The following is a 20519-nucleotide window of genomic DNA, read 5'->3' as shown; positions in this document are numbered from 1 at the left end:
AACTTCAAGGACCATGTGAGACTAGGCTCTAAGGAAAGCTGTCTCGGGTGTGGACCAATCAACTTCAAGGACCATATGAAACTAGGCTCTAAGGAAAGCTGTCTCGGGTGTGGACCAATCAACTTCAAGGACCATGTGAGACTAGGCTCTGAGGAAAGCTGTCTCGGGTGTGGACCAATCAACTTCAAGGACCATGTGAGACTAGGCTCTAAGGAAAGCTGTCTCGGGTGTGGACCAATCAACTTCAAGGACCATGTGAGACTAGGCTCTAGGGAAAGCTGTCTCGGGTGTGGACCAATCAACTTCAAGGACCATGTGAGACTAGGCTCTAAGGAAAGCTGTCTCGGGTGTGGACCAATCAACTTCAAGGACCATGTGAGACTAGGCTCTAGGGAAAGCTGTCTCGGGTGTGGACCAATCAACTTCAAGGACCATGTGAGACTAGGCTCTAAGGAAAGCTGTCTCGGGTGTGGACCAATCAACTTCAAGGACCATGTGAGACTAGGCTCTAAGGAAAGCTGTCTCGGGTGTGGACCAATCAACTTCAAGGACCATGTGAGACTAGGCTCTAAGGAAAGCTGTCTCGGGTGTGGACCAATCAACTTCAAGGACCATGTGAGACTAGGCTCTAAGGAAAGCTGTCTCGGGTGTGGACCAATCAACTTCAAGGACCATGTGAGACTAGGCTCTAAGGAAAGCTGTCTCGGGTGTGGACCAATCAACTTCAAGGACCATGTGAGACTAGGCTCTAAGGAAAGCTGTCTCGGGTGTGGACCAATCAACTTCAAGGACCATGTGAGACTAGGCTCTAAGGAAAGCTGTCTCGGGTGTGGCCCAATCAACTTCAAGGACCATGTGAGACTAGGCTCTAAGGAAAGCTGTCTCGGGTGTGGACCAATCAACTTCAAGGACCATGTGAGACTAGGCTCTAAGGAAAGCTGTCTCGGGTGTGGACCAATCAACTTCAAGGACCATGTGAGACTAGGCTCTAAGGAAAGCTGTCTCGGGTGTGGACCAATCAACTTCAAGGACCATGTGAGACTAGGCTCTAAGGAAAGCTGTCTCGGGTGTGGACCAATCAACTTCAAGGACCATGTGAGACTAGGCTCTAAGGAAAGCTGTCTCGGGTGTGGACCAATCAACTTCAAGGACCATGTGAGACTAGGCTCTAAGGAAAGCTGTCTCGGGTGTGGACCAATCAACTTCAAGGACCATGTGAGACTAGGCTCTAAGGAAAGCTGTCTCGGGTGTGGACCAATCAACTTCAAGGACCATGTGAGACTAGGCTCTAAGGAAAGCTGTCTCGGGTGTGGCCCAATCAACTTCAAGGACCATGTGAGACTAGGCTCTAAGGAAAGCTGTCTCGGGTGTGGACCAATCAACTTCAAGGACCATGTGAGACTAGGCTCTAAGGAAAGCTGTCTCGGGTGTGGACCAATCAACTTCAAGGACCATGTGAGACTAGGCTCTAAGGAAAGCTGTCTCGGGTGTGGACCAATCAACTTCAAGGACCATGTGAGACTAGGCTCTAAGGAAAGCTGTCTCGGGTGTGGACCAATCAACTTCAAGGACCATGTGAGACTAGGCTCTAAGGAAAGCTGTCTCGGGTGTGGACCAATCAACTTCAAGGACCATGTGAGACTAGGCTCTAAGGAAAGCTGTCTCGGGTGTGGACCAATCAACTTCAAGGACCATGTGAGACTAGGCTCTAAGGAAAGCTGTCTCGGGTGTGGACCAATCAACTTCAAGGACCATGTGAGACTAGGCTCTAAGGAAAGCTGTCTCGGGTGTGGACCAATCAACTTCAAGGACCATGTGAGACTAGGCTCTAAGGAAAGCTGTCTCGGGTGTGGACCAATCAACTTCAAGGACCATGTGAGACTAGGCTCTAAGGAAAGCTGTCTCGGGTGTGGACCAATCAACTTCAAGGACAGTGCACGTACATTATCAGAGTTGTGTGTTTTGTTTGCATTATGGCTGCAGGTATTGTGGTCTATGCAAACATGACTCCTTGTAAAAAGGTGTCAGTTTTGTTGCCAGGTAGAAGGGTACAAAATCAATTATCAAAGGGTCACGATGACCCTTTGACCCCGCAGGACTTCACGATGACCCTCTGACCCCACAAGACTTCACGATGACCCTCTGACCCCGCAGGACTTCACGATGACCCACGATGACCCACAATGACCCTATGACCCCGCAGGACTTCACGATGACCCTTTGACCCCGCACGACTTCACGACGACCCACTGACCTCTAGACCTTCACGATGACCCTTTGACCTCTAGAACTTCACGATGGCCCTCTGACCCCGCACGACTTCACGATGACCCTTTGACCCCGCAGGACTTCACGATGACCCTGTATCTGCGCCACTATTGGCTGGACCCGCGTCTGGCGTTCGCAAGTTCCACCAATCGCAGTCGGACCTTCGACGGACGCCTCCTGCGACGCATCTGGGCTCCCGACGTCTTCTTCGTGCACTCGAAACGCTCGTTCATCCACGACTCCACCACCGACAACGTCATGCTCAGAGTCAACCCCGACGGCAGCGTGCTCTACAGCCTGAGGTCCACCAGCACCACCACCTCCACCATCATCACCTCTACAACCAGCATCACCACCACCACCATCACCACCATCACCACCACCTCCACCATCACCACGATCACCACCTCCACCATAATCACCTCTACAACCAGCATCACCACCACCACCACCCCCTCCACCATCACCACCACCTCCACCATCTCCACAACCATCACCTCTACCACCACCTCTACCACCTCCATCACTACCACCACCACCACCACCACCTCTACCACCACCACCACCACCACCACAACACCTCCACCACCACCATGACCACCACCACCACCACCTCTACCACCACCACCACCACCACCACAACACCTCCACCACCATCACCACCACCACCACCATCGCCATCTCCACCACCACCTCCACCACCACCACCACCACCTCCACCACCACCACCATCACCACCACCACCACCACCATCACCTCCACCACCACCTCCACCACCACCACCATCACCTCCACCACCACCACCACCATCACCACTACCACCACCACCAGCTCCACCACCACCACCATCACCACCATCACCACCACCATCACCACCACCACCATCACCATCATCACCACCACCACCATCACCACCACCACCACCACCACCACCATCACCACCACCTCCACCACCACCACCTCTACCACCACCACCTCCACCACCTCCACCACCAGCTCCACCACCACCACCATCACCACCACCTCCACCTCCACCACCACCATCACCACCACCACCACCACCACCAGCTCCACCACCACCACCATCACCACCATCACCACCACCATCACCACCACCACCATCACCATCATCACCACCACCACCACCATCACCACCACCACCACCATCACCACCACCACCATCACTACCACCACCACCATCACCACCACCACCACCACCATCACCACCACCACCACCACCACCACCACCACCACCACCAGCTCTACCACCATCACCACCATCACCATCACCTCCACCACCACCACCACCTCCACCACCACCATCACCAGCACCACCTCCACCACCTCCACCCAGAGATTCCACCACCAGCCACACCACTGAGTGAGTCCACCTCTGAGTGAGTGAGTCCACCTCTGAGTGAGTGAGTCCACCTCTGAGTGAGTCCACCACTGACTGAGTCCACCTCTGCGCTGCCTGCAGGGTGACTGTCACCTCCTCCTGCTCGATGGACTTCAGCCGCTTCCCCCTCGACTCCCAGAACTGCTCCTTGGAGCTGGAGAGCTGTGAGCCCCGCCCCCCTCACCCCCCCCCCCTCACCCCCCCCCCCCTCACCCACTCACTCACCCAGCCACTCACCCACTCACCCACTCACTCACTCACTCACCCACTCACTCACTCACCCACCCACCCACTCACTCACCCAGCCACTCACCCACTCACTCACTCAGCCACTCACCCACTCACTCACCCACTCACTCACCCAGCCACTCACCCACTCACTCACCCAGCCACTCACCCACTCACCCACTCACTCACCCACTCACTCACTCACTCACCCAGCCACTCACCCACTCACTCACTCACTCAACCACCCACTCACTCACCCACCCACTCACTCAGCCACCCACTCACTCAGCCACTCACTCACCCACTCACTCACTCAACCACCCACTCACTCACCCACCCACTCACTCAGCCACTCACCCACCCACTCACTTACTCACCCACTCACTCACCCACTCACTCACCCACTCACTCAGCCACTCACTCACTCACCCACCCACCCACCCACTCACTCACTCACTCACCCAGCCACTCACCCACTCACTCACTCACTCACCCACTCACTCACCCACTCACTCAGCCACTCACTCAACCACCCACTCACCCAGCCACTCACCCACTCACTCACTCACCTACTCACCCACTCACTCACTCACCCAGCCACTCACCCACTCACTCAGCCACCCACTCACTCACTCACTCAGCCACTCACCCACCCACCCACCCACTCACTCACTCACTCACCCACTCACCCACTCATTCACTCAACCACCCACTCACTCACCCACCCACTCACTCAGCCACTCACCCACCCACTCACTCACTCACCCACTCACTCACCCACTCACTCACTCACCCACTCAGCCACTCACCCACTCACTCACCCACTCACTCAACCACCCACTCACCCACTCACTCACTCAGCCACTCACTCACCCACTCACCCACCCACTCAAACACCCACCCACCCACTCAAACACCCACCCACCCACTCACTCACCCACTCACTCACTCACTCACTCACTCACCCACCCACCCACTCACCCACTCACTCCCTCACTCACCCACTCAGCCACTCACTCAGCCACTCACTCAGCCACTCACTCACCCACTCACTCACTCACCCACTCAGCCACTCACTCACCCACCCACTTACCCACTCAGCCACTCACCCACTCACTCACCCACCCACTCACTCACCCACTCACCCACCCACCCAGCCACTCAGCCACTCACTCAGCCACTCACTCAGCCACTCACCCACTCACCTACCCACCCACTCACTCACCCACCCACTCACTCACCCACTCAGCCACTCACTCAGCCACTCACTCACCCACTCAGCCACTCACCCACTCACCTACCCACCCACTCACCCACCCACTCACTCACCCACCCACTCAAACACCCACCCACTCACTCAGCCACTCACTCACCCACCCACTCACTCACCCACTCACTCACCCACCCACCCAGCCACTCAGCCACTCACCCACTCACCCACTCACTCACCCACTCACTCACCCACTCACTCACTCAGCCACTCACCCACTCAGCCACTCACTCAGCCACTCAATCAACCACTCACTCACTCACCCACCCACCCAGCCACTCAGCCACTCACTCAGCCACTCACCCACTCACCTACCCACCCACTCACTCACCCACCCACTCACTCACCCACTCAGCCACTCACTCAGCCACTCACTCACCCACTCAGCTACTCACCCACTCACCTACCCACCCACTCACCCACCCACTCACTCACCCACCCACTCAAGCACCCACCCACTCACTCAGCCACTCACTCACCCACCCACTCACTCACCCACTCACTCACCCACTCACTCACCCACCCACTCACCTACTCAGCCACTCACTCACCCACTCACTCACCCACTCACCCACTCACTCACTCACTCACTCACCCACTCACTCACCCACTCACTCACCCACTCAGCCACTCACTCAGCCACTCACTCACCCACTCAGCCACTCACCCACTCACCTACCCACCCACCCACTCACTCAGCCACTCACTCACCCACCCACTCACTCACCCACTCACTCACCCACTCACTCACCCACCCACTCACTCACCCACTCACTCACCCACTCACTCACCCACCCACTCACCTACTCAGCCACTCACTCACCCACTCACTCACCCACTCACCCACTCACTCACTCACTCACTCACCCACTCACTCACCCACTCACTCACCCACTCAGCCACTCACTCAGCCACTCACTCACCCACTCAGCCACTCACCCACTCACCTACCCACCCACCCACTCACTCACCCACTCACTCACTCACCCACCCACTCACCCACCCACTCACTCACCCACTCACCCACTCACTCACTCACTCACTCACCCACCCACTCACTCACCCACACTACCACTGATCAATGGTCGACGTTGTGCCAACGTCGTGGGAACGTCGTGGGAACGTCGTGTGAACGTCGTGGGAACGTCGTGGCAAAGTCGTGGGAACGTCGTGGGAACGTGCAAACGTCGTGGGAACGTCGTGTGAACGTCGTGTGAACGTCGTGGGAACGTCGTGGGAACGTCGTGGGAACGTGGCAACGTCGTGGGAACGTCGTGGGAACGTCGTGTGAACGTCGTGGGAACGTCGTGCCAACGTCGTGGAAACGTCGTGCCAACGTCGTGGGAACGTCGTGTGAACGTCGTGGCAACGTCGTGGGAACGTCGTGGGAACGTCGTGGGAACGTCGTGGGAACGTCTTGGGAACGTCGTGTGAACGTCGTGGGAACGTCGTGCCAACGTCGTGGGAACGTCGTGCCAACGTCGTGTGAACGTCGTGCCAACGTCGTGTGAACGTCGTGTGAACGTCGTGGGAACGTGCCAACGTCGTGTGAACGTCGTGCCAACGTCGTGTGAACGTCGTGTGAACGTCGTGGGAACGTGCCAACGTCTTGGGAACGTCGTGGGAACGTCGTGGGAACGTCGTGTGAACGTCGTGGGAACGTCGTGTGAACGTCGTGCCAACGTCGTGGGAACGTCGTGTGAACGTCGTGGGAACGTCGTGGGAACGTGCCAACGTCGTGGGAACGTCATGGGAACGTCGTGGGAATGTGCCAACGTCGTGGGAACGTCGTGTGAACGTCGTGGTAACGTCGTGTGAACGTCGTGCTAACGTCGTGGGAACGTCGTGTGAACGTCGTGGGAACGTCGTGGGAACGTGCCAACGTCGTGGGAACGTCGTGGGAACGTCGTGGGAATGTGCCAACGTCGTGGGAACGTCGTGCCAACGTCGTGGGAACGTCGTGGGAATGTGCCAACGTCGTGGGAACGTCGTGGGAACGTCGTGGGAACGTCGTGGGAATTTGCCAACGTCGTGGGAACGTCGTGGGAACGTCGTGGGAACGTGCCAACGTCGTGGCAACGTCGTGGGAACGTCGTGGGAACGTCGTGGGAACGTGCCAACGTCGTGGGAACGTCGCGCCAACGTCGTGGGAACGTCGTGGGAACGTCGTGGGAACGTGCCAACGTCGTGGGAACGTCGTGGGAACGTCGTGGGAACGTGCCAATGTCGTTGAACGTCGTGGGAACGTCGTGTGAACGTCGTGGGAACGTCGTGCCAACGTCGTGGGAACATCGTGGGAACGTGGCAACGTCGTGGGAACGCCGTGGGAACGTCATGGGAACGTGGCAACGTCGTGGGAACGTCGTGGGAACGTCGTGTGAACGTCGTGTGAACGTCGTGCCAACGTCGTGCCAACGTCGTGTGAACGTCGTGGGAACGTCGTGGGAACGCCGTGCCAACGTCGTGGGAACGTCGTGTGAACGTCGTGGGAACGTCGTGCCAACGTCGTGGGAACGTCGTGCGAACGTCGTGGGAACGTCGTGCCAACGTCGTGGGAACGTCGTGCCAACGTCGTGGGAACGTCGTGGGAACGTCGTGCCAACGTCGTGCCAACGTCGTGGGAACGTAGTGGGAACGTCGTGCCAACGTCGTGGGAACGTCGTGGGAACGTCGTGCCAACGTCGTGGGAACGTCGTGCCAACGTCGTGGGAACGTCGTGCCAACGTCGTGGGAACGTAGTGGGAACGTCGTGCCAACGTCGTGCGAACGTCGTGTCGGCGTGAGCAGACGCGTACACGGAGGAGGACCTGTCCCTGCACTGGAAGCGAGGCAACTCGTCGCTCGCCACCGACGATCAAATCTCCCTCTCGCAGTTCCTCATCCTCGACTTCCACACAGCCTCCAGACTCGCCTTCTACAGGAGCACTGGTAGTGGTGCCTCTACTACCATCAACACCATCACCATCAACACCATCATCACTACCATCACTACCACCATCACTACCATCACTACCACTACCACCATCACCATCATCACTGTCGCAGTTCCTCATCCTCGACTTCCACACCGCCTCCAGACTCGCCTTCTACAGGAGCACTGGTAGTGATGCCTCTACTACCATCAACACCATCAACACCATCAACACCATCATCACCATCACTACCACCACCATCACTACCATCACTACCACTACCACCATCACCATCATCACTGTCGCAGTTCCTCATCCTCGACTTCCACACTGCCTCCAGACTCGCCTTCTACAGGAGCACTGGTAGTGATGCCTCTACTACCATCAACATCATCACCATCAACACCATCAACACCATCATCACCATCACTACCACCACCATCACTACCATCACTACCACTACCACCATCACCATCATCACTGTCGCAGTTGCTGATCCACGACTTCCACACTGCCTCCAGACTCGCCTTCTACAGGAGCACTGGTAGTGATGCCTCTACCATCAACATCAACACCATCACCATCAACACCATCAACACCATCACTACCATCATCATCAACATCATCACCACCATCGTCATCATCACTACCACTACCACCATCACCATCACACACGACTTCCACACAGCCTCCAGACTCGCCTTCTACAGGAGCACTGGTGATGCCTCTACTACCATCATCATCATCACCATCAACACCATCATCACCATCACTACCATCATCACCATCATCACTACCACCACTACCATCAACATCATCATCACTACCATCACCATCATCCTCGACTTCCACACTGCCTCCAGACTCGCCTTCTACAGGAGCACTGGTAGTGATGTCTCTACTACCATCAACATCATCACTACTATCACCATCATCACTACCATCATCACTACCATCATCACTACCATCACTACCACTACCACCATCACCATCATCACTGTCACTACCATCATCACCATCATCATCACTACCACCATCACTACCATCACTACCACTACCACCATCACCATCATCACTGTCGCAGTTCCTCATCCTCGACTTCCACACAGCCTCCAGACTCGCCTTCTACAGGAGCACTGGTGATGCCTCTACTACCATCAACATCATCACCATCAACACCATCATCACTACCATCATCACCATCATCACTACCACCACTACCATCAACATCATCATCACTACCATCACCATCATCCACGACTTCCACACCGCCTCCAGACTCGCCTTCTACAGGAGCACTGGTAGTGGTGCCTCTACTACCATCAACACCATCAACACCATCACTACCATCATCATCAACATCATCACCACCATCATCATCATCACTACCACCATCACCATCACACACGACTTCCACACAGCCTCTAGACTGGCTGACTACAGGAGCACTGGTGATGCCTCCACTACCATCATCATCACTACCACCATCACTATCATCACCATCACCACCATCATCACCATCACTACCACCATCACTATCATCACCATCACCACCATCATCACCATCACTACCACCATCACTATCATCACCATCACCACCATCATCACCATCACTATCATCACCATCACCACCATCATCACCATCACTATCATCACCATCACTACCATCATCACTACCATCAACACCATCACCACCACCATCACTACCATCTCTACCACCATCATCAACATCACTACTACCATCATCACCACTACTACCATCACTACCACCACCATCACTACCATCACCACCATCACTACCACCATCACCACCATCACTATCACTCCCTGTCTCCCCGTGTCTCTCTGTCTCCCCGTGTCTCCCTGTCTCCCCGTGTCTCTCTGTCTCCCCGTGTCTCCCTGTCTCCCCGTGTCTCCCTGTCTCCCCGTGTCTCCCTGTCTCCCCGTGTCTCTCTGTCTCCCCGTGTCTCTCTGTCTCCCCGTGTCTCCCTGTCTCCCCGTGTCTCCCTGTCTCCCCGTGTCTCTCTGTCTCCCCGTGTCTCTCTGTCTCCCCGTGTCTCCCTGTCTCCCCGTGTCTCTCTGTCTCCCCGTGTCTCTCTGTCTCCCCGTGTCTCCCTGTCTCCCCGTGTCTCACTGCCTCCGCGTGTCTCTCTGTCTCCCCGTGTCTCTCTGTCTCCCCGTGTCTCCCTGTCTCCCCGTGTCTCCCTGTCTCCCCGTGTCTCCCTGTCTCCCCGTGTCTCTCTGTCTCCCTGTGTCTCTCTGTCTCCCCGTGTCTCTCTGTCTCCCCGTGTCTCCCTGTCTCCCCGTGTCTCCCTGTCTCCCCGTGTCTCTCTGTCTCCCCGTGTCTCTCTGTCTCCCCGTGTCTCTCTGTCTCCCCGTGTCTCCCTGTCTCCCCGTGTCTCCCTGTCTCCCCGTGTCTCTCTGTCTCCCCGTGTCTCTCTGTCTCCCCGTGTCTCTCTGTCTCCCCGTGTCTCCCTGTCTCCCCGTGTCTCCCTGTCTCCCCGTGTCTCCCTGTCTCCCCGTGTCTCCCTGTCTCCCCGTGTCTCCCTGTCTCCCCGTGTCTCCCTGTCTCCCCGTGTCTCTCTGTCTCCCCGTGTCTCTCTGTCTCCCCGTGTCTCTCTGTCTCCCCGTGTCTCTCTGTCTCCCCGTGTCTCTCTGTCTCCCCGTGTCTCCCTGTCTCCCCGTGTCTCTCTGTCTCCCCGTGTCTCTCTGTCTCCCCGTGTCTCTCTGTCTCCCCGTGTCTCTCTGTCTCCCCGTGTCTCCCTGTCTCCCCGTGTCTCTCTGTCTCCCCGTGTCTCCCTGTCTCCCCGTGTCTCACTGTCTCCCCGTGTCTCCTTGTCTCCCCGTGTCTCTCTGTCTCCCCGTGTCTCTCTGTCTCCCCGTGTCTCCCTGTCTCCCCGTGTCTCCCTGTCTCCCCGTGTCTCCCTGTCTCCCCGTGTCTCTCTGTCTCCCCGTGTCTCTCTGTCTCCCCGTGTCTCCCTGTCTCCCCGTGTCTCTCTGTCTCCCCGTGTCTCCCTGTCTCCCCGTGTCTCTCTGTCTCCCCGTGTCTCTCTGTCTCCCCGTGTCTCCCTGTCTCCCCGTGTCTCTCTGTCTCCCCGTGTCTCCCTGTCTCCCCGTGTCTCCCTGTCTCCCCGTGTCTCTCTGTCTCCCCGTGTCTCCCTGTCTCCCCGTGTCTCTCTGTCTCCCCGTGTCTCCCTGTCTCCCCGTGTATCTCTGTCTCCCCGTGTCTCCCTGTCTCCCCGTGTCTCCCTGTCTCCCCGTGTCTCCCTGTCTCCCCGTGTCTCTGTGTCTCCCTGTGTCTCTGTGTCTCCCCGTGTCTCTCTGTCTCCCCGTGTCTCCCTGTCTCCCTGTGTCTCCCTGTCTACCCTGTCTCCCTGTGTCTCCCTGTGTCTCCCTGTCTCCCTGTCTCCCTCTCCCCCTGTCTTCCCGTGTCTCCCCGTGTCTCCCCCTGTCTCCCTGTGTCTCCCCCTGTCTCCCTGTGTCTCCCCGTGTCTCCCTGTGTCTCCCTGTGTCTCCCTGTGTCTCCCTGTCTACCTGTGTCTCGCCAGGCTGATACAATCACTCCGTGTCTCCCTGTCTCCCCGTGTCTCCCCGTGTCTCACTGCCTCCCTGTCTCCCCGTGTCTCCCTGTGTCTCCCCCTATCTCCCCGTGTCTCGCCAGGCTGGTACAATCACTATCACTCCCTGTCTCCCTGTCCCCCTGTCTCCCCGTGTCTCCCAGTCTCCCCGTGTCTCCCTGTGTCTCCCTGTCTCCCTGTGTCTCGCCAGGCTGATACAATCACTCCGTGTCTCCCTGTCTTCCCGTGTCTCCCCGTGTCTCCCCCTGTCTCCCTGTGTCTCCCACTGTCTCCCCCTGTCTCCCTGTGTCTCCCCCTGTCTCCCCGTGTCTCCCCGTGTCTCGCCAGGCTGATACAATCACTCCGTGTCTCCTTGTCTCCCCGTGTCTCCCCCTGTCTCCCTGTGTCTCCCCGTGTCTCCCCGTGTCTCGCCAGGCTGGCATAATCACTATCACTCCGTGTCTCCCCGTGTCTCCCTGTCTCCCTGTCTCCCTCTCCCCCTGTCTCGCTGTCTCCCTGTGTCTCCCTGTCTCCCTGTGTCTCCCTGTCTACCCTGTCTCCCTGTGTCTCCCTGTGTCTCCCTGTGTCTCCCTGTCTCCCTGTCTCCCTCTCCCTCTGTCTTCCCGTGTCTCCCCGTGTCTCCACCTGTCTCCCTGTGTCTCCCCCTGTCTCCCTGTGTCTCCCCGTGTCTCCCTGTGTCTCCCTGTGTCTCCCTGTCTACCTGTGTCTCGCCAGGCTGATAAATCACTCCGTGTCTCCCTGTCTCCCCGTGTCTCCCCGTGTCTCACTGCCTCCCTGTCTCCCCGTGTCTCCCTGTGTCTCCCCCTATCTCCCCGTGTCTCGCCAGGCTGGTACAATCACTATCACTCCCTGTCTCCCTGTCCCCCTGTCTCCCCGTGTCTCCCAGTCTTCCCGTGTCTCCCTGTGTCTCCCTGTCTCCCTGTGTCTCGCCAGGCTGATACAATCACTCCGTGTCTCCCTGTCTTCCCGTGTCTCCCCGTGTCTCCCCCTGTCTCCCTGTGTCTCCCACTGTCTCCCCCTGTCTCCCTGTGTCTCCCCCTGTCTCCCCGTGTCTCCCCGTGTCTCGCCAGGCTGATACAATCACTCCGTGTCTCCTTGTCTCCCCGTGTCTCCCCGTGTCTCCCGGTGTCTCCCCCTGTCTCCCCGTGTCTCCCCAGGCTGGTACAATCACAATCACTCCGTGTCTCCCCGTGTCTCCCTGTCTCCCTGTCTCCCTCTCCCCCTGTCTTCCCGTGTCTCCCCGTGTCTCCCCCTGTCTCCCTGTGTCTCCCCCTGTCTCCCTGTGTCTCCCCGTGTCTCCCTGTGTCTCCCCGTGTCTCACCGTGTCTCCCCAGGCTGGTACAATCGTCTGTACGTGATCTTCACGCTGCGGAGACACATCCACTTCTTCCTGCTACAGACGTACTTCCCCGCCTCACTCATGGTGATGCTCTCCTGGGTCTCCTTCTGGATCGATCGCAGAGCTGTTCCCGCACGAGTTCCACTCGGTACAGGGTGGGGGGTGGGTGAGTGGGTGGGTGAGTGAGTGGGTGAGTGGGTGAGTGGCTGGGTGAGTGAGTGGGTGGGTGGGTGAGTGAGTGAGTGGGCGAGTGGGTGGGTGAGTGAGTGGGTGGGTGAGTGAGTGGGTGGGCGAGTGAGTGAGTGGGCGAGTGGGTGGGTGAGTGAGTGGGTGGGTGGGTGAGTGAGTGGGTGGGTGAGTGAGTGAGTGGGCGAGTGGGTGGGTGAGTGAGTGGGTGGGTGGGTGAGTGGGTGGGTGAGTGGGTGGGTGAGTGAGTGGGTGGGTGGGTGAGTGAGTGAGTGGGCGAGTGGGTGGGTGAGTGAGTGGGTGGGTGGGTGAGTGAGTGAGTGGGCGAGTGGGTGGGTGAGTGAGTGGGTGGGTGAGTGAGTGGGTGGGTGGGTGAGTGGGTGAGTGAGTGAGTGAGTGGGTGAGTGAGTGAGTGGATGAGTGAGTGAGTGAGTGGATGAGTGAGTGAGTGAGTGGCTGGGTGAGTGAGTGAGTGAGTGGCTGGGTGAGTGAGTGAGTGGATGAGTGAGTGGGTGAGTGGCTGGGTGAGTGAGTGAGTGGATGAGTGAGTGAGTGAGTGGATGAGTGAGTGAGTGGGTGAGTGAGTGGGTGAGTGAGTGAGTGGATGAGTGAGTGGGTGAGTGGATGAGTGAGTGAGTGAGTGGCTGGGTGAGTGAGTGAGTGGATGAGTGAGTGGGTGAGTGGCTGGGTGAGTGAGTGAGTGGATGAGTGAGTGAGTGAGTGGATGAGTGAGTGAGTGGGTGAGTGAGTGGGTGAGTGAGTGAGTGGATGAGTGAGTGGGTGAGTGGCTGGGTGAGTGGGTGAGTGAGTGGGTGGGTGAGTGAGTGAGTGGATGAGTGAGTGAGTGAGTGGATGAGTGGGTGAGTGAGTGAGTGGATGAGTGAGTGAGTGAGTGGATGAGTGAGTGGGTGAGTGGCTGGGTGAGTGGGTGAGTGAGTGGCTGGGTGAGTGGCTGGGTGAGTGAATGCTACAGACGTACTTCCCCGCCTCACTCATGGTGATGCTCTCCTGGGTCTCCTTCTGGATCGATCGCAGAGCTGTTCCCGCACGAGTTCCACTCGGTACAGGGTGGGGGGGTGGGTGGGTGGGTGAGTGGGTGGGTGGGTGAGTGAGTGGGTGGGTGAGTGGGTGGGTGGGTGAGTGGGTGAGTGAGTGGGTGGGTGGGTGAGTGGGTGAGTGAGTGAGTGAGTGAGTGAGTGAGTGGGTGAGTGAGTGGGTGAGTGAGTGAGTGGGTGAGTGGCTGGGTGAGTGGGTGGGTGGGTGAGTGGGTGGGTGAGTGGGTGGGTGAGTGGGTGAGTGAGTGAGTGAGTGGGTGGGTGGATGAGTGAGTGAGTGAGTGGGTGAGTGAGTGGGTGAGTGGCTGGGTGAGTGAGTGGGTGAGTGGCTGGGTGAGTGGGTGAGTGGGTGAGTGGCTGGCTGGCTGGCTGGGTGAGTGGCTGGCTGGGTGAGTGAGTGAGTGGGTGAGTGAATGGCTGGCTGGGTGAGTGAGTGAGTGGGTTGGTGGGTGGGTGGTTAGGTGGGTGGGTGGGTGAGTGAGTGAGTGAGTGGGTGAGTGAGTGGGTGAGTGGCTGGGTGAGTGGGTGGGTGGGTGAGTGGGTGAGTGGGAGGATGGGTAAGTGAATGGCTGGCTGGGTGAGTGAGTGGGTGAGTGGCTGAGTGAGTGGGTGAGTGAGTGAGTGAGTGGCTGGGTGAGTGAGTGAGTGGATGAGTGAGTGAGTGAGTGGCTGGGTGAGTGAGTGAGTGAGTGGGTGAGTGGCTGGGTGAGTGAGTGAGTGGGTGAGTGGCTGGGTGAGTGGGTGAGTGGGTGAGTGGCTGGGTGAGTGAGTGAGTGGGTGAGTGAGTGAGTGAGTGGGTGAGTGAGTGGCTGGGTGAGTGAGTGGGTGAGTGGCTGGGTGAGTGGGTGAGTGGGTGAGTGGCTGGGTGAGTGGGTGAGTGGCTGGGTGAGTGGGTGAGTGGGTGAGTGGCTGGGTGAGTGAGTGAGTGAGTGGGTGAGTGGCTGGGCGAGTGGGTGAGTGAGTGAGTGGCTGGGTGAGTGACTGAGTGAGTGAGTGGCTGGGTGAGTGAGTGAGTGTGTGAGTGGCTGGGTGAGTGGGTTAGTGGGTGAGTGGCTGGGTGAGTGAGTGAGTGGGTGAGTGGCTGGGTGAGTGACTGAGTGAGTGAGTGGCTGGGTGAGTGGGTGAGTGAGTGGGTGAGTGAATGGCTGGCTGGATGAGTGAGTGAGTGGGTGGGTGGGTGGTTAGGTGGGGGGGGTGAGTGAGTGAGTGAGTGGATGAGTGAGTGAGTGGGTGGGTGAGTGAGTGAGTGGGTCGGTGAGTGGGTGGGTGAGTGAGTGAGTGGGTGAGTGGATGAGTGAGTGAGTGGGTGGGTGGGTGAGTGAGTGAGTGAGTGAGTGGGTGAGTGAGTGAGTGGGTGGGTGGGTGAGTGGGTGAGTGGGTGGGTGAGTGAGTGAGTGGGTGAGTGGGAGGGTGGGTGGGTGAGTGGCTGGCTGGGTGAGTGAGTGAGTGAGTGGGTGAGTGGGTGGGTGAGTGGGTGGGGGGGGGGTGAGTGGCTGGGTGAGTGAATGGGTGAGTGAGTGAGTGAGTGGGTGGGTGAGTGGGTGAGTGGCTGGCTGGCTGGGTGGGTGAGTGGCTGGCTGGGTGAGTGAGTGAGTGTGTGAGTGAATGGCTGGCTGGGTGAGTGAGTGAGTGGGTTGGTGGGTGGGTGGTTAGGTGGGTGGGTGGGTGGGTGGGTGAGTGAGTGAGTGGGTCGGTGAGTGGGTGAGTGGGAGGGTGGGTGGGTGGGTGGGTGAGTGGCTGGGTGAGTGAGTGAGTGGGCGAGTGAGTGAGTGGGTGAGTGGCTGGGTGAGTGAGTGAGTGAGTGGGTGAGTGGCTGGGTGAGTGGGTGAGTGAGTGAGTGGATGAGTGAGTGGGTGAGTGGCTGGGTGAGTGAATGCTACAGACGTACTTCCCCGTCTCACTCATGGTGATGCTCTCCTGGGTCTCGTTCTGGATCGATCGCAGAGCTGTTCCCGCACGAGTTCCACTCGGTACAGGGTGGGGGGTGGGTGGGTGGGTGAGTGGGTGGGTGGGTGGGTGGGTGAGTGGGTGAGTGGGTGAGTGGCTGGCTGGCTGGGTGAGTGGCTGGCTGGCTGGGTGAGTGAGTGAGTGAGTGGGTGAGTGAATGGCTGGCTGGGTGAGTGAGTGAGTGGGTGGGTGGGTGGGTGAGTGAGTGGGTGAGTGGCTGAATGGGTGAGTGAGTGGCTGGGTGAGTGAGTGAGTGGCTGAGTGAGTGAGTGAGTGGCTGGGTGAGTGAATGCTACAGACGTACTTCCCCGCCTCACTCATGGTGATGCTGTCCTGGGTCTCCTTCTGGATCGATCGCAGAGCTGTTCCCGCACGAGTTCCACTCGGTACAGGGTGGGGGGTGGGTGGGTGGGTGGGTGAGTGAGTGGGTGAGTGGGTGAGTGGCTGGGTGGGTGAGTGAGTGGGTGGGTGGGTGAGTGAGTGAGTGGGTGGGTGAGTGAGTGGGTGAGTGGGTGAGTGAGTGGGTGGGTGAGTGAGTGAGTGAGTGGGTGAGTGGGAGGGTGGGTGGGTGAGTGGCTGGCTGGGTGAGTGAGTGAGTGAGTGGGTGGGTGAGTGGGTGAGTGGCTGGCTGGCTGGCTGGGTGAGTGGCTGGCTGGGTGAGTGAGTGGGTGAGTGAGTGAGTGGGTGAGTGGGTGGGTGAGTGAGTGGGTGAGTGGGTGAGTGGCTGGGTGAGTGGGTGAGTGGGTGAGTGGCTGGGTGAGTGAGTGGGTGAGTGGCTGGGTGAGTGGGTGAGTGAGTGAGTGGATGAGTGAGTGAGTGAGTGGCTGGGTGAGTGAGTGAGTGAGTGGGTGAGTGGCTGAGTGAGTGAGTGGCTGGCTGGGTGAGTGAGTGAGTGAGTGGATGAGTGAGTGAGTGAGTGGCTGGGTGAGTGAGTGAGTGAGTGGGTGAGTGGCTGAGTGAGTGAGTGGCTGGCTGGGTGAGTGAGTGAGTGAGTGGCTGGGTGAGTGAATGCTACAGACGTACTTCCCCGCCTCACTCATGGTGATGCTCTCCTGGGTCTCCTTCTGGATCGATCGCAGAGCTATTCCTGCACGAGTTCCACTCGGTACAGGGTGGGGGGTGGGTGGGTGAGTGGGTGGGTGAGTGGGTGAGTGGGAGGGTGAGTGGCTGGCTGGGTGAGTGAGTGAGTGGGTGAGTGAGTGAGTGGGTGGGTGAGTGGGTGGGGGGGTGAGTGGCTGGGTGAGTGAGTGGGTGAGTGAGTGAGTGGCTGGGTGGGTGAGTGGGTGAGTGGCTGCCTGGGTGAGTGAGTGGGTGAGTGGCTGGGTGAGTGAGTGAGTGAGTGGGTGAGTGAGTGAGTGGATGAGTGAGTGAGTGAGTGGCTGGGTGAGTGAGTGAGTGGGTGAGTGGCTGGGAGGGTGAGTGAGTGGGTGAGTGAGTGAGTGAGTGGGTGAGTGAGTGGGTGAGTGGGTTGGTGGGTGAGTGAGTGGGTGAGTGAGTGAGTGGGTGGGTGAGTGAGTGAGTGGATGAGTTATTGTGTGGGTGAGTGAGTGGATGAGTGAGTGAGTGGGTGAGTGGGTGAGTGGGTTGGTGGGTGAGTGGGTGAGAGGGTGGGTGAGTGGCTGGGTAGGGTGGTGGGTGGGTGGGTGGGTGAGTGGGTGGGTGCATTGTTGGGTGAGTGAGTGGGTGGATGGGGGGGGGATGAGTAGATGACTGAGTAGACATCGCTCACCACGTCCACCCTCCCCACATCCACCCTCCCCACGTCCACCCTCACCACGTCCCCTCTCACCCCGCACAGGCATCACCACCGTGCTCACGATGTCCACCATCATCACGGGCGTCAACGCGTCCATGCCGCGTGTCTCCTACGTGAAGGCGGTGGACGTCTACCTCTGGGCGAGCTTTGTTTTTGTTTTCCTCTCCGTGCTTGAGTACGCGGCCATCAACTACCTGAGCACCCCCAGGGCCAACGCCAACGCCGCCAACGCCGCGAACGCCGCCAACGCGGCCGGCAACTCGTTCCCCGCGATGGACACGGCGAAGGAAAAACTGTCGGTGAGCGAAACGGCTCAGAGCTGAGAGACGCAGACTCAACACTGAGACCCACAGACTCAGAGCTGAGACCCACAGACTCAGCACTGAGACCCACAGACTCAGCACTGAGACCCACAGACTCAGCACTGAGACCCACAGACTCAGCGCTGAGACCCACAGACTCAGCGCTGAGACCCACAGACTCAGCGCTGAGACCCACAGACTCAACACTGAGACCCACAGACTCAACACTGAGACCCACAGACTCAACACTGAGACCCACAGACTCAGCGCTGAGACCCACAGACTCAGCGCTGAGACCCACAGACTCAACACTGAGACCCACAGACTCAGGGCTGAGACCCACAGACTCAGCGCTGAGACCCACAGACTCAGCGCTGAGACCCACAGACTCAACACTGAGACCCACAGACTCAGCGCTGAGACCCACAGACTCAACACTGAGACCCACAGACTCAGCACTGAGACCCACAGACTCAACACTGAGACCCACAGACTCAGCACTGAGACCCACAGACTCAGCGCTGAGACCCACAGACTCAGCACTGAGACCCACAGACTCAACACTGAGACCCACAGACTCACCACTGAGACCCACAGACTCAGCACTGAGACCCACAGACTCAACACTGAGACCCACAGACTCACCACTGAGACCCACAGACTCAGCACTGAGACCCACAGACTCAACACTGAGACCCACAGACTCACCACTGCCACCCACAGACTCACCACTGAGAACCACAAACTACTAAGACCCACAGACTCAACACACAGAGACCCACAGACTCAGCACTGAGACCCACAGACTCAGCACTGCGACCCACAGACTCAACACACAGAGACCCACAGACTCAGCACTGCGACCCACAGACTCAACACTGAGACCCACAGACTCAACACTGAGACCCACAGACTCAGCACTGAGACCCACAGACTCAGCACTGCCACCCACAGACTCAACACTGAGACCCACAGACTCAACACTGAGACCCACAGACTCAACACTGAGACCCACAGACTCAGCACTAAGACCCACAGACTCAACACTGAGACCCACAGACTCAGCACTGAGACCCACAGACTCAGCACTGAGACCCACAGACTCAGCACTGAGACCCACAGACTCAGCACTGAGACCCACAGACTCAACACTGAGACCCACAGACTCAGCGCTGAGACCCACAGACTCAGCACTGAGACCCACAGACTCAGCACTGAGACCCACAGACTCAACACTGAGACCCACAGACTCAGCACTGAGACCCACAGACTCAGCACTGAGACCCACAGACTCAACCCTGAGACCCACAGACTCAACACTGAGACCCACAGACTCAACACTGAGACCCACAGACTCAGCACTGAGACCCACAGACTCAACACTGAGACTCACAGACTCAGCACTGAGACCCACAGACTCAACACTGAGACCCACAGACTCAACACTGAGACCCACAGACTCAGCACAGAGACCCACAGACTCAGCACTGAGACCCACAGACTCAGCGCTGAGACCCACAGACTCAGCACTGAGACCCACAGACTCAGCACTGAGACCCACAGACTCAGCGCTGAGACCCACAGACTCAGCACTGAGACCCACAGACTCAGCACTGATACCCACAGACTCAGCACTGAGACCCACAGACTCAGCATTGAGACCCACAGACTCAGCACTGAGACCCACAGACTCAGCACTGAGACCCACAGACTCAGCACTGAGACCCACAGACTCAGCGCTGAGACCCACAGACTCAGCACTGAGACCCACAGACTCAACATTGAGACCCACAGACTCAGCGCTGAGACCCACAGACTCACCACTGAGACCCACAGACTCAGCGCTGAGACCCACAGACTCAGCACTGAGACCCACAGACTCAGCACTGAGACCCACAGACTCAGCGCTGAGACCCACAGACTCAGCACTGAGACCCACAGACTCAGCACTGAGACCCACAGACTCAGCACTGAGACCCACAGACTCAGCACTGAGACCCACAGACTCAGCACTGAGACCCACAGACTCAACATTGAGACCCACAGACTCAGCACTGAGACCCACAGACTCAACATTGAGACCCACAGACTCAGCACTGAGACCCACAGACTCAGCACTGAGACCCACAGACTCAACATTGAGACCCACAGACTCAGCACTGACACCCACAGACTCAGCACTGAGACCCACAGACTCAACATTGAGACCCACAGACTCAGCACTGAGACCCACAGACTCAGCACTGAGACCCACAGACTCAACATTGAGACCCACAGAC

The 20519-nt window shown here is 58.3% G+C and overlaps 1 protein-coding gene across 1 annotated transcript in view; it reads left to right on the top strand.

Moving 5' to 3' along the window:
* Nucleotides 1-20519, top strand: part of LOC144955738 (gamma-aminobutyric acid receptor subunit rho-2-like) — a 52586-nt gene that overhangs the window by 25004 nt on the left and 7063 nt on the right. The window contains exons 4-8 of the mRNA XM_078885882.1: nucleotides 2347-2570; nucleotides 3749-3831; nucleotides 7953-8093; nucleotides 12990-13142; nucleotides 17981-18237. Of these exons, the coding sequence (XP_078742008.1) occupies nucleotides 2347-2570; nucleotides 3749-3831; nucleotides 7953-8093; nucleotides 12990-13142; nucleotides 17981-18237 (858 nt within the window). The remainder of the gene's footprint in view (nucleotides 1-2346; nucleotides 2571-3748; nucleotides 3832-7952; nucleotides 8094-12989; nucleotides 13143-17980; nucleotides 18238-20519) is intronic.

This window comes from Lampetra fluviatilis, unplaced genomic scaffold (assembly GCF_964198595.1).
Source record: "Lampetra fluviatilis unplaced genomic scaffold, kcLamFluv1.1 SCAFFOLD_217, whole genome shotgun sequence".
In the NCBI taxonomy this organism is placed as follows: Eukaryota; Metazoa; Chordata; class Hyperoartia; order Petromyzontiformes; family Petromyzontidae; genus Lampetra; species Lampetra fluviatilis.
The sequence above is the reverse complement of the archived record's forward strand: the minus strand, read 5'-3'. Positions and strand labels throughout refer to the sequence as shown.